The sequence below is a fragment of the Venturia canescens genome, chromosome 2, assembly GCF_019457755.1.
Source record: "Venturia canescens isolate UGA chromosome 2, ASM1945775v1, whole genome shotgun sequence".
Classification (NCBI taxonomy): Eukaryota; Metazoa; Arthropoda; class Insecta; order Hymenoptera; family Ichneumonidae; genus Venturia; species Venturia canescens.
Window position 1 is genome coordinate 15,575,552 of NC_057422.1, and position 13,222 is coordinate 15,588,773.

At 44.3% G+C, this 13,222-nt stretch overlaps 1 protein-coding gene across 5 annotated transcripts in view; it reads right to left on the bottom strand.

Moving 5' to 3' along the window:
- Nucleotides 1–13,222, bottom strand: part of ths (thisbe) — a 120,951-nt gene that overhangs the window by 19,383 nt on the left and 88,346 nt on the right. Inside the window, exon 1 of one of the 5 annotated variants that reach the window (XM_043411565.1) lies at nucleotides 473–1,385. The exons of the other annotated variants lie outside the window; for them this stretch is intronic. Within the exon in view, the coding sequence (XP_043267500.1) occupies nucleotides 473–489 (17 nt within the window). The 5' untranslated portion in view covers nucleotides 490–1,385. Of the gene's footprint in view, nucleotides 1–472; nucleotides 1,386–13,222 lie in introns of those variants that run through there. 5 annotated transcript variants of the gene reach the window in all.

The window sequence follows — 13,222 nt, forward strand, 5'->3', positions numbered from 1 at the left end:
TTTCGCATAAATATTGTATTTTATGATAGCAAAATGTAATTCATACGAGAATGTGTCTTCATGGTGCTCGTAAAGACTTTTTCTCGCTGAATATAAGAAGAGCTCTCATCAATAACAAACATGTGACGCAAACTACAGTGCGAGCGCGTGTATCGAATTCTTGTTGATGCAACGGCGTTGCGGGCCACAAGAGCATCGGCATACCAGTGTGATCTCACCGCATAATGTGTGCGAGTGTGACAAGAGGCAGTAGGACACGCGCACGAGTGCTTAAGGAATTTCTTGTTCCGTGTGGAATTTCGATGACGCGCAAATTTCACGGTAAACGCAAACGGGACTTGATATAACTCGAGCGCGCCTCCGCACTCGGAGCCATCCGCATCATTATCACCGTTCGCATATACACATTCCTCAATGTATGTAGACATTTTAAGCACACGTAGTATTGGCTACATCGAGGGAAAAAACTCACCGAGCAATCTCTGTCATAGCTGCGAGTACGGCCAACGACGTTCTCGCGTCATCCCAGTATTGAGCAGCAGCTTACGAGCTGCAATCTCGCTCGTGATGCTCACGCGTCACCACAATGTAATAATACGACGTTGCTACTAAATATAAAGGCAGATCCCGATTTAAAATGGCACAGATAAATAGCGTTTTATCGGAGAGTCGTTGCTCGGGGCGGAAATTCTACGTCTGTGCGTGCGAGACGGGGGGCTGGTGATTTATTTGTTTATTCGTTTTCTTTAGTCACCGAAGAAGCACACGCGTTCGAATTTGAGTTTACGCAACAGAGTATCACACGGCACAAGTAATCGTTTCAACAATTATATATCACTCGAAGAAACCTGGAAATAGTTGCCCTCGCCGGAGCCCACGTAAAAATGTTTCGAAGCAGCAGCAATTTATCAATTTCACAATCCAACGAATATCACTGAGTCGAGATGTATCACGTCGGTGACCGGTGAGTAGCATTTTGCTGACACCCTCGAACATCGGGTGAGACATGACGAGCGCAAACTTCATCCCAACGAGAGGTCAAAACTTTTTCATCGGATTTGTACCTCCCATTAAAAAACAATCGTCGAACCTAGAGGCGCGAGCGCCAATTACTTTCTTCAACTTCATTCGAATACTCAATATCGCGCTCTCTCTCTCTCTCTCTGTTGGGAGTTACATCTGTAGTCGTTTGTCCGGTATAAAATATGTCGCCTGACTCCGTAATCTAACCGACCGACACTTCGTGATTGACGTTCGATGAACGACTGAATAAGACGTGCCCGGAAACAAAGCTAGACGAGAACGTATACGTGATGATAAATGAGGCGACGTTCCTCGATTTCAAGAGTACAATGCGCGGTGAAAAATCGGCATCTTTCTGTCCCGGAGTACGAGAGATGTGCGCGCGCGATGGTCACCGCAGCGCGAGATCAGCACGGTGAATGTGCGCCGGGTACGCGGTATAGAACCGGCGTGTGACACCCTCGTGCGGTGCCACGTGGGGACTCATCCAAAAGAGAATTCAGTGGGGATACATGATACATATATACGTGTACGTAACACACAAATAGGTATACGGACATGTACATTTGTCGGTACGTAAGTATGGGTATTGCGGTGCGTATTGGAAGCGTGAAAAACGGCAGTGTGAACACTTGAATAGGCCGACGGATGAAAAACTCGGCTACCGCGCTCTCGGGGGATTCTTGATGTACAGCATGAATCTGTATATGCACAGGCACATATACGAAGGATCACGAGGGTTATGGGTCTGCGGGCAATATACTCGATGTCGTTGAAACGCGAGCTCAAACGCCTCGAATGGTCTTGGGGTCGCCAAAAACGTAATTTCCTTCCTGAAGTGGAAACGGCGCGGCGCTGATCCTCTTGTGACCGTAGACTTCATTCGATGATCATTAGTCTCGCGATTGAGTATACTGCGAGGATCGCTCAACATGCTCGAATCTTCAGCGGGTGGAGCTATTTGAAAAAGCCATGAAAATGAAATCCCATTTTAAAACGATTTATTCCTGTTTACTTTTCCCACAAAAGTGTTTGTACAAGTGTGCTTGTGTGTGCGTCGAAAACTCTAAACAGTCTCAAGGATCGTTCCGAAGGAGGTGATTTTGTGGAAAAGGATAACTCGGCATTCCTCCTCACGTATGCGCGAGCACGAGGCAACCAAGAGCAGGATTAGCTCCCTCTCCGGACTGCAGTCGTTCCTAGGGTTGCACGAGCTTCTTGCTTTTTACGAATCGATGTTCGTATTAATTTAAGATTCAACAAGGCGACTAGGCGTGCTCTGCCGGAACAGAAATTATTTATCAAATTTATTATCAGACCTTTGCGCACTCACCACGCACATCGTTCCTCGTACACATCCTATACCGGTTTGACTGGTCAAAAACCGCTGCTTCGTTCCTTTAATAAAGGACGAAAAGTATCTACGTCTCCATTGAGCGGAGAAATCATTGTTAAGAAGCTGAACTTCTCCATAATATATGTTCCGTTGTGTATACATTAATGGATATAGGTATAGCGCACGAGCCACATATTTCATTGGAGCATAGAAAGAAAGCGTCGGAAAAACCGGCAGCAGGAATCAATGAAAGATTCTCTCTCGCTCGACGAGAAAGCACCGAGTTGCCCGCACGCCGCCAGCCTTAAACTCACCTGGTCACCCCCCGGTAGAGTCCCAAGTATTGGACAATGGCCCAGGTATGAACTGTTTTCCAAACAGGCATAACGAATTGCGACAAATCACGTGCGTTTTACGTTCTAGTTTATACACAATATCCGGCTGTACATGTATATACACGACTCTCTCTCTCTCTGTATTTAGTACGAGGAAAAACTACCCTGACGACGTGCGTGCGATGAGAGGAACCGGTGGTGGAAAATTTGTCGTAGCGAATTGGAGAATAATTGTGGGTGCGAGAATCTGGGGTCGAAGAAGTGAAAAGAGAAAATAGAGAAAGGGACATTTATACAATGGCTAACCCACGACTGGGAAAGGCATTCCGGGGAAAGAGGCGCCGGGCTTTCCTCCCATTCGTTCTCGTTTTATAATAAATTGGGCGTTCACCACTATTTCATGTAACGAGCGCATCTAATGTCCTTGGGATCCTAGTGGACCAGTCAAACTGCTGGCTTTCGCAGCTTGACGTTGCGCATACTTGCGGTTTTCAGTGTGGCGTTAAATCATCTGTGCATTGCGAGTCGCCTGAAATATTTCAATCCACAAGTATGCATGTGAGAAATTACGTTTCGAGATCGAATGATGTAGCCCCGAATGCTCTTTATATTCGAGAAATAACTTCAATATTAAGTCAAAAGATACGCCGCGTAATGTTTCATGAAACGTTGCAAAATCATTTGTTCTTGTTCCATTTTTTTCGGTATTTCGACTCCGATAGAAATTCGTCTACAGCACGCTCCCCGACTCGTAGAACCATCAACAGTCCACCTCCCCGCGTCTATGTAACGTTGCGCAACAACAATAAATCGAAACGATCTCAGAGAAACGGTCCGAGGGAAGGTCAAAAGAGTAATTTTATACTGTACAAAAAGAGAAACGATTAGAAATTACGAAAACCCGAGTAAAAGAGTTTACCTCTTTTAATTTCTCATATTGCACGGGAGGCGATGAACATTTTTGCTCTTTTCAGTAGCGACGAGGGACAATGGAATAGCTTTGAGGCAGTCGACGCAGGTAAACGCTCCAAAGTTGCGTCGGAAGGACGAATATAATGATGATTTCGAATGAAATCTAAAACGCGTTAAACCAGAAAACTGCTTACTTCTTAAGCCTCATGAACCACGACCCATTGTTGGTTTAGGCTTGCGAATCCCCGCCGCGCTGCGCCGGAGACACTGCACTTTTCTCTGGCTCTCGGACGTGCTAGGTTTTGCAAATGATTCGGCCTATTCTACGGTAGCCTCGGTGAGCTGATGTTTTTGTATAACTCGAGAGGATCCACGCGCTATGTGCTTTTGCAGACAAGTGCAAGACGTCAACGTCGCCGAAGTCGTCCGACCATCGTCTTATTCGCTTTCTGACACGCTTCGCGACGTCTCTCTGCGGGAGAGCAAGGATTGTGAGAGCAGAAAAGAGAGTAGAAAACAGCTCCAGGGACGTACATGAGCCCGGAGTGAGTTCACTGTCGCAGGGATTTTGCCAGTAGACAAACTGTGCATCTACGCTCGTACGTTAAAGTTGACAAACTCGTCCGAGCACACACCAGTGAAAGATTTATTGACCAGCGAAGCACGTCTGGTTCGTTTGTTTCATAAGCAACGCATGAAACGCATTATTCCCGGAACTAGGGGACAATACAGAAGATCCATTACACACTCGTTTTTTTCCTTCCTTATCCAACCCTCAAGATCTCTATCTCCTCAGCATGTGTACTCGAGTGTCAATGAAATTTCACGGGGAAGAATAACGCGTTCATCCGCGTGAGCATGACGGTCTTCCACGAAAGTTGATTCGGTATCATATGTCCGTGACGAGCTAAAGAAAGCGAGGGGAGCTATAGGGGAGCCTGCAAAAAATTCAGCAACGAATGGGCGTATGTTGTGCTCCATGAAATTCCAAATTTTGTACAACTACGCCTTTCCCATTGTCGATATTTATGTACTATTGGGGGATCAATATCTCTCCAGGATGATAGCAGCAATGAGCTTCGGTGATAATGGTCGGGAATCGTTGGCGAGGAATGACAAACGACGGAGAGGACGGTCGTTGGTCGAAAACGCATCACTAGAATCTTTTCCCTTCATCACCTGTGGTTCGATTTTTTTACAAAAAAAAACTCATTCGCTTATCAAACCTCGTCCAGTTTAATCGCACGAAAATATCAAAGATTCGACAATATTTTTCTTTGAGGTATCAAAAGATTTGGTCGATTGAAGAAAAAACAGTTGAGTGTACCTTATTTTCGTTGGGCTCGACAGGATTTTATTCGAACGAAATTTTATCTTCAGTTCATGGAAAAAAAGAGACTTAACGAAACGTTAAAGAATCGTTGGAAGACTCAAGGTTCTGCAGCAAAATGATAGAGTTTGGGACACTTTGTGTTTTATTAGAAAACTTATTTTTTGTCTAAACTCCCATTTGTGTGATAACGCGCGACAATACACGCGCATCCTTTACGATACCCTCGGGCATAGAGAGATATAAGCTCTTGGCGGTCGAGTTCTGACCACAGGACGATGAAACAGCACGAAAACAAGGGAGAAGTTCGAAACTTTTTTTTTCGGCAGATAATGATAGGTAGCGAATGGTGTAGTGAGCGTCGACGATATTCCCCTACGAAAAGAAAAATCCGCAGAGCGAGATAGAAGCTCCGATGAATCATCATCGATTTCACCCCACTAATGAATGTCCCATATCCCAGAGTCTGCTTCCTCTTCGATACGCTTTATTTGTGATATATTTTTACGAGAAGTGACGCCTCAAGCACAATTGCAGGCTCGTAAAAAACGATGGTGCAAAAAATCTAACAAAACTTCAAGTTTTTAGAGCTTCCAAATATTCGATAAGTGACGCGTGATCTTCGAGTCAAGCCCACAGACGCATTAACGCCACAGCACGTTCGATAAATTCTGAAGGACCAGCATTTATTGACCAAGGCCTGAATCTGTGGCGGACGTGTAAAGCAGCGCGCGACGCTTAAAACGCACTGTAGAGTGCATTTAGTTTCAGGAATTCATTTCACCGCCGATAAGCCCGCGTGTGTAATCAAATCCTTCCATTACACTCTGTTTTCTCCTATCTGCAGTAAATATCTCGAGCGCAGCGAGCCTGGAGAAATTATTCAACGTTTTTTCACGTTTCGTGAGAAATGCCTCAGCAACCGAAAGAAGGAAATAAAACATCTCGATTCTCGGTGAGCCACAGGAAACAAACGCCTCATTTTTTCGTATTTTCATATCAATTATTTCGAGTGTATCCTCATAGGAACGAAAGATGCGTAACAGCAAGAGTTGGCCAAAGTGCCGACACGTCATCGCGCGTTAGACCGAGAGAGCCTCGCGCGAGCAGCTCTAATTGCGCCACTCATCCGCGACTCTCGGGACACAGACATTAGCGTCGCCGTTTTTTTCTGTTCCCTCAATCCTCCCGCCCTCTCCTTTGCCCTTCTCTATTCGCTTTTACAGACGTGTGAAAAAAACGTGTTGACTAATTCCGCGCGACTCGTATATTACCGCGGCGCAACAGAGCGGGAATGAGACAGAGACGGAGGCGCGCCGAGATATACAGTCAAAAGGAGAATCGTTGAACTAGTCTGCGGATGCGTTTCCAGTTGGGAACACTAGAGTACTCGGAACTGCGGCATCATGCTCAGCTTCATCACGCTCAATTTCGCGAAAGCGAAGTGAGGAATCGTTGATTAGGCTTATTGTAGCAAAAATCCACGAGCAGTGCGGATATACGAAACGCATTTTTTCGCGCGCATTTAAAAGCTAAAGTTCGTTACATGTGAATATCCGTTCAACGTTTCGTAGAAAATGATTCACTTTACGTCCGCCAGTCTGGACATGAAGAGGTGATCGATGTATGACGTCATCCAAGTCTCCGTTAGCTAAGAGATTCGGAAGCACATGTCGGGATAAAAAAAAGAATGTGTTGACGAAGAAGGAAGCGCGGAGAGAAAAGAAATTTCGCTATATCGTAGAGATCCTTGCCCCGAAAAAATGATGAGAGAGGAAAAGAAAGAGAATAAGAGAGGGAGTGGGAAGATTGGATCGGAAGAAGTCGAACTGTGGCGCCGATAACTCTCGAGCGGCTCGAGGGGTCCGGGCTACTTCGAGTCATCGAGCCCCATGTTTTGTCTCGATTTGTCGCTTTCTATTTTTTGTATTTTTATTTTTTTGCTTTTTACCTCAAAACGCCACTGAAGTTTTTACGTTTTTATACATTTTCGAAGGGACGTCGCGACCGAGCTCGTGTTTACGAGATGAGAGGAATCCGGAGTTATAGCTGTGAAAATTGGAACAGTTCACGGTGTGCATGAATTTGGATACTTATTTTTATATCAACGCGAAGGGAGTGGAAGATTCTTTCAACGAACGAAAGGGACAAACGCATAGAAAATACTCGATTTTATAGTGAATGAAAAAGACCCACGTTTGTTTAGCGAGAGAGTCACGTAGACGAATCTCGAGTTTTCTTCTCGGCTTCAGTCTCATTTATAAACTATTCGTTTTTGACGCTAGCGAGGATGAAAGATAGAGAAAAGGGGAACGGGTTTGAAGAAATGAAGAAGAAACTCTAGAGAGGGGTTCAGTCAAAGCCCGGATAAAGATAGAGGATTAAGTATTATATTGTACGATGAGAAAAAAAAGAAAGGTTCGAAGATAGTCGGAGATGAGGAACACAAGAACGAGTCGCAGCTGAAAAACTGTGAATGCGGTAGAAAGGGAATGGAGGAATAGAGAAAGAGGAACATTAAGATTTGTTTGGACACTTTTGGCCTCGCGTGTGAAAGTCGGCACTTGTCCCAATCGTAATCTCAAATGGATATTCTATGACCATTTAAGTAAGTATCGCAACGGCCGAGCGGGCCACCCAGAGACCCAGATATCACCGAGTCAAAATGCCAGCCTGAGAGTACGCTCTAAGAAAAACATTTTATCGTCGTAATACACTTTTGTTTCGCTTCGCGTTCCTGTTTGTCGCGCTACATTGAATCGATTTCGCGTGGCGCTTGCACGCCCAACCACACACTTTTCTCTCCTCCTCGTTTTTTTCGTCACCTTTTTTTTCTCTCTCGTCAACGAAACCCGTTATCTCCGTATACAGTCGATGTACGCACGAGTCCCGATGACTCACGAAAGTCGAGGGGTTAGTCACGCAAAACTTGGGTCGGAGAGAAACCGCACAAGAGAGTTGTGTCTCGCACTTTTAGGGTGCCTTCCTCGGGAGCAACCCGAGACTCCTACGAGGCGGCAACAGTCCAATCTAAACGAGAGCCGACCGATCGATCAGCTCCGAATCGACAATCGTTCGGAGGTTAGAGTCTGCGTGTGCAGAAACTCCCATGTATTTTTCTCCATATGACAAATTTTATATGGATTTTTATATAAGTCTTATATACGCATATAAAGTAAATCAAATCTGTTATATATTCTCTACTGCTCTCGCGGGCTGTATAAAAAGTGAAGTGAGCTCACTGGATATGAGAAAATACGAGAGAGGGCCGGATCGATTCAAGTACCATCGACAAAACGGCGCTCCATATATCTGCTCCGCGAATATAGCCCGATGCGCTGTACTTTAATCCGTAAAGGGGTCCTCGACGTCATTCTATGCCAAAATAGTTCGAGCTACGTAGAAACAGCGAAAAAATATCTCGACGATTGTGCAGATTTTCAAGTACGCGAACGACGAAATATTCATGCTGAAGTACTTTTTTTCACTCACTCAAAATCTCTTGCAAAACTTGTTTTGATAGGAAAAAATAAAACAGATATTTTGATATAGCGATTTAATGGGGAAACTTGGTGCTAATCTTCGAAAATAATATTTTTTGGGTTGAACATCTTGAACTTTATCGAGATTAGAATTCGTTTTTGATCTCGGTCATTTCATGCTTTTTTTTTTCTTATGAATATGCATAACTCAAAGTACTAATGATTCTGTTTATAGAGTCGTTATTTTCATCAGCTTTCCGTCCAGTGATTATCGAGCGTCTACGTGACTGTCAGTGAATCCGATGCAACAAATGATTGAGAGTATACCGAGTCGACGATATCTTAATAGTTGGAAGAAAAAGATCTCGGAGATGTATCAGAAAGAGGGATTTAAAGATACAGCGAGGCTAACGTTCCTTTCGGACTGGTTGTAAATCGGTCGCACGTTGGCCGATGCCGACGGTGTTTGTGTGACCCAGAAAAGGGTCGATAACGAAACGTTCGCGTTTTATCAGTGAACACCGACGATCGGGAATAATATCAGGAAAGCAAGAGCATTCATCTTTCTTGTACGAATACGCGCGATAATTATTGTAATACGAGACCTGAAAGCTGTATCGTTTCGCATTCATTCACAGATATGCTGCGTGCGAAAAACTCCAAAGCTATATTTACAGCAAAGTATTGTGAAAAGATATAAACTGCTCCCTTGATTTCTCCACTGTACAGGCAAACCCGTTGAAAACGAAAACGTCGCAGTTGTAAAGTGCTTCAGGCTGAGGCGAATTGCACTTAAAGGTTCCAAGCCAACCGCATGAAGAGTCTGAAAAATATTAGCTTTTTCGAATAATTTGTTTCCGATTAGCCAACACTGGAAATTCGTCCGGTTTGTGATTGAATCATTTTGAAAAATTCATCAATTTATAAGTAAAAATTATTGGCATCTGGATACTCGAGAACTCCAAGGACACTTAGTGATACACATCTACTTTATAATAATGGAAAAAATCATACAATAAAAACGAGGCAATTGCTATCAGGAAAGCGTCAAGTCCGCGTTCGATCACGATGTAATTAAATCTTTGGACGCGAGAGCTATCCGAAATCGATATGTGTGACAGCGAGAGAGAGAACGAGGAAATGTTCAGAGAAAGAGAGAGAGAGAGAGGGAAAGCCTGACGCAGAGAACGCGGAGAGGAACAGACGAGAGAAGTAGTTGTATATATTATACGAGTGAAGATAAGGAATGAAGGATGAATAACGTGGCTGAGCTCGCTCGCATGGAGCGATAACAGGCGCACTCTTAGCCTCACAATTAGCGGCGGAATCAATCCTTACGCGGCAGCGGCACGGTCATCAATATGCATAATCGGAAAGGCGCCATTAGCAGTCGTGAACGTGTGTGCGTAAGTCGTCTTTTTAAAAACACTCAATGGGTATAGTAATACACGTTACTATGTGCATATATGGACTCGCGTCCCTTCTCCCTCGCTGACATATTTCGAGTAACTGGGCTGTAGCAGTCAACATGCAATTAGCAAGTAATTTCTACTAGACATTAATACAGCAAGATACGAGGCGCTGACCTCTCGAAAATTCATTTCCGCAATATATCTATTTAAAAATGATAATGAAACATTTGATCAAAACCATAGATTTAATGTGAACTTTCATACACTGATAAGCTGCTATGAATGTGCCTAGCATTGGATGGCTCAAAGATTTGTTAACATTACCGCAGTAAAAATGACTCGCGAAGTATAAGAATCAAGTTTCCCTTGAGGTGATGAAACGGGAAGTGTTTTTAAACTGCCTAATGCACGCAATTATACTCATACGAAGTTTGCATGCTCGCGTACAGTGACGCTACGGAGGCATTAGTATGGAAATAAAGTCGTGAACAGACTGGAAAAGAAGCCCACGAGTTTCCACCGGTAGCAGCCCAAGGCGGGTTCTGCGAGACTATAGACTCCGTTGCGCGGCCGTTCACGCAGGAGGGACTTGGTCATGGCTGATTGAACAACCGGTGTACATTTTAGCAGCGTTATCCAATCGTCGGGTGGATTGCGACTAATTAGCCGCGATACGCTCGAGCGGTTGAACCCAACGTCACTGTCCAGGTGGTCCGCGATAGGCCACGCAGCATTTTCTCCACCAACGGGAGCAAAAACCCTCGTGAATTGCAGTTAAAGAGGAATACTTGGTGGTGCGGCCTCTCGCCCGATGGCACGCTTTCCAATGAGAGAAAAAACCAACGCACGAACGGTTGCGCTATTCCTTCGCTTGAGATACTTGAATCTCATTCAACTTTAATGCTCTCCAGACGCGGCAAATTCCCCGACATTTTTGTCACATGATTTCCCATTTTGCAAATTTAATAAACCGACTATACCGGCTTTCACGTAGCGGATTCCCTGCTGCGAGAGATACTCGAGATAGTCTCAGAAGCGATGCGGGTGGCCCAACTTATTTCTTAATTAGCATCCGCGTGGCTGCAAGTTTCTCTACCGCTCGCACGTTTATACAGAAGGGGCGTGGGCAGTTTCCATGCGAGCATGCTAAACAAGAATCAGTAAAAAAGGAGCAAAATGCGTAATAATAATAATAATATACGCACGCAAACACAACGAGACACTGTACGGGGAATTCTCTCGTGGCGTTTGCTCAAAAATCCGTTTTAATGCGGCATTAAACGACGAAACTTCTTCATCTCACATCCGAATAATATTCGGGAAGGAAACCTTCCTGTTCGTATTTCATACGGAAGTCTGGATGAAATATTTCTATACGAATCGTGCCTTAAACTCTGCCCGATGAGCCAACATTCATACACATCAAAATTTCAACAACTTTTTTGCGATTATGCTCAATTTTTCAAAATATAACGAAAATCTATAAAAATCAATGAATTTTCATACACAACACCGATCACATGCTCACACTCAAATACGCTATAAATAAGCTGCAACACAGAACGGAGTGACTTAGCCAACTTCAAGACAGATTATAAGTCCCACGAGGAAGGAAATTAAAATTCATTACCGAATCCCGAGTACTGATTCGTAGCACGACTCATCGCCTCCAATGTTTAAATTCTTTTTTCAAGGCTTGATAGCGCAACGCCACCGCGTCTCTAGATTTGGATTGTTTGTTCGCCACATCGAGCGCTGAAGGCAATGAGCTGAGACAACTGTACGCGGTTACAAATCCAGACAAACCCAAACAAACGTGTATCTTTGGTTCGTCTGTACGCGCCATTTCGACGAATCGATTCGATGGATCTCATGACCACAATGTACCCACTTGAGACACGGGTCCGAGGCCGAAAGATTCTTTACTGTAAGAGGAGAGCGTGAGGTACATTTGGTACATTCGGGTGAAGAGCCTGGACGAGGCCCGCTAATTGCAACAAACACGGTAAAGAGGACGAGGCACTGCGAGCAATACCGTTCGATTGGAGCTCTCTTGGGTCTGCGGAGCTCTGCCAGAAAACCTTCTCCGGAGTTCACTCACGTTTGTGTATCTATAAAGTAAACGTTGGAAGTCCGCGGTACGGGTACCGACTTTGAGCCCCGAAACGAGTGAGATTAATGGACCAGAGAGAAAGAAACTGTTTCAGATCTTGTTAAAACGCTGAGATGAAAATTTCATTGTAAATATTCAGGAAACTCTTTAAAAATATATTATACAGTCTCTGTTTTCCAAGTGGAATGACCTGAATCGGAAAACCGTTGGCTTCGTAATTCATTGTTTTTTTTTTTTTTTCTCGAACAATAATATATAGATTAGTGAGTCGTTTCAGGTCGTTCCCTCGCTCGGTCGCTAGTTGTGGAAAACTAGTCGCACAAATATGGAGCTTTCAACCGGACGTTGTCTCGTGGAGCACATTGAAGCTACGGAAAATTTTACTCGTTCCCTCGAGTAGATATCTATCGAAAACTTTGAGTCAGTCGCATTAAAAGTTTGCACCGATGCGCGGAGGGTGTGCAGGAGGGAGGTCGAGGACCCCTGAATTTCATGTCGAAAACCGGTATGATATGATGCTATGTATGAATGTCAGTTGTAGCAAACAAAAAGGCGCAACTCGAACGATTTAAGTAGAAAATTAATGCCCGCCACGCCTTTTCGTTTGTCAATAGTCAATGTAGGAAATCGTCGGAGTTGTATGGATCGAGACCGAGGGAGCGAGGAAGAGAGAAAGAGAGAAACGCCGGCGCGGTCAATGCAGCCCCCGAACTACTCTCGTTGACTCCGCGCAAGTAGATAAATTCCGGACTGGTCAGACGCGCCGGGCCCTCTCGACCCGACGTACCATAGTTGCTCGTCGCCGGCGGGTCGCTCTCTCCCTATCTCCCTCTCTCGCTCTGTTATTTCCCGGTGTCTAAAAAATATCGCATTTGATCGATCGACTATTTTTATTTCAAATCACCTATCAGCTGTGTTTTTTCCGTTACATGTACCTTATCGTGCATTACAGCACGATTCCTGAGCTCTCATCGGGTCGCGGACTAGAAAAATACCATGAAAACAGTTTCGAATTCTCCACTAAAAGTCTACTGTTCAAAAATTCATCATTTAGTCGCACCCTGTGCGACTAAAATGAAGCGTCGAGTATTTTTGAGACGGCGATCCTACAGAAATATTCATAAATCATAGAAACTTCCTTCCAGCCCAATGATCACTACCTAATGACCAAATTGAAATCGAGAGTTCAGAAAATCTACTGCCCAAAGTGACAACCTTTTTTTCAACTTTTTAGTTTGTTGATTTAAAAAATTTTCAATTATATACCGATTGCGTTAGT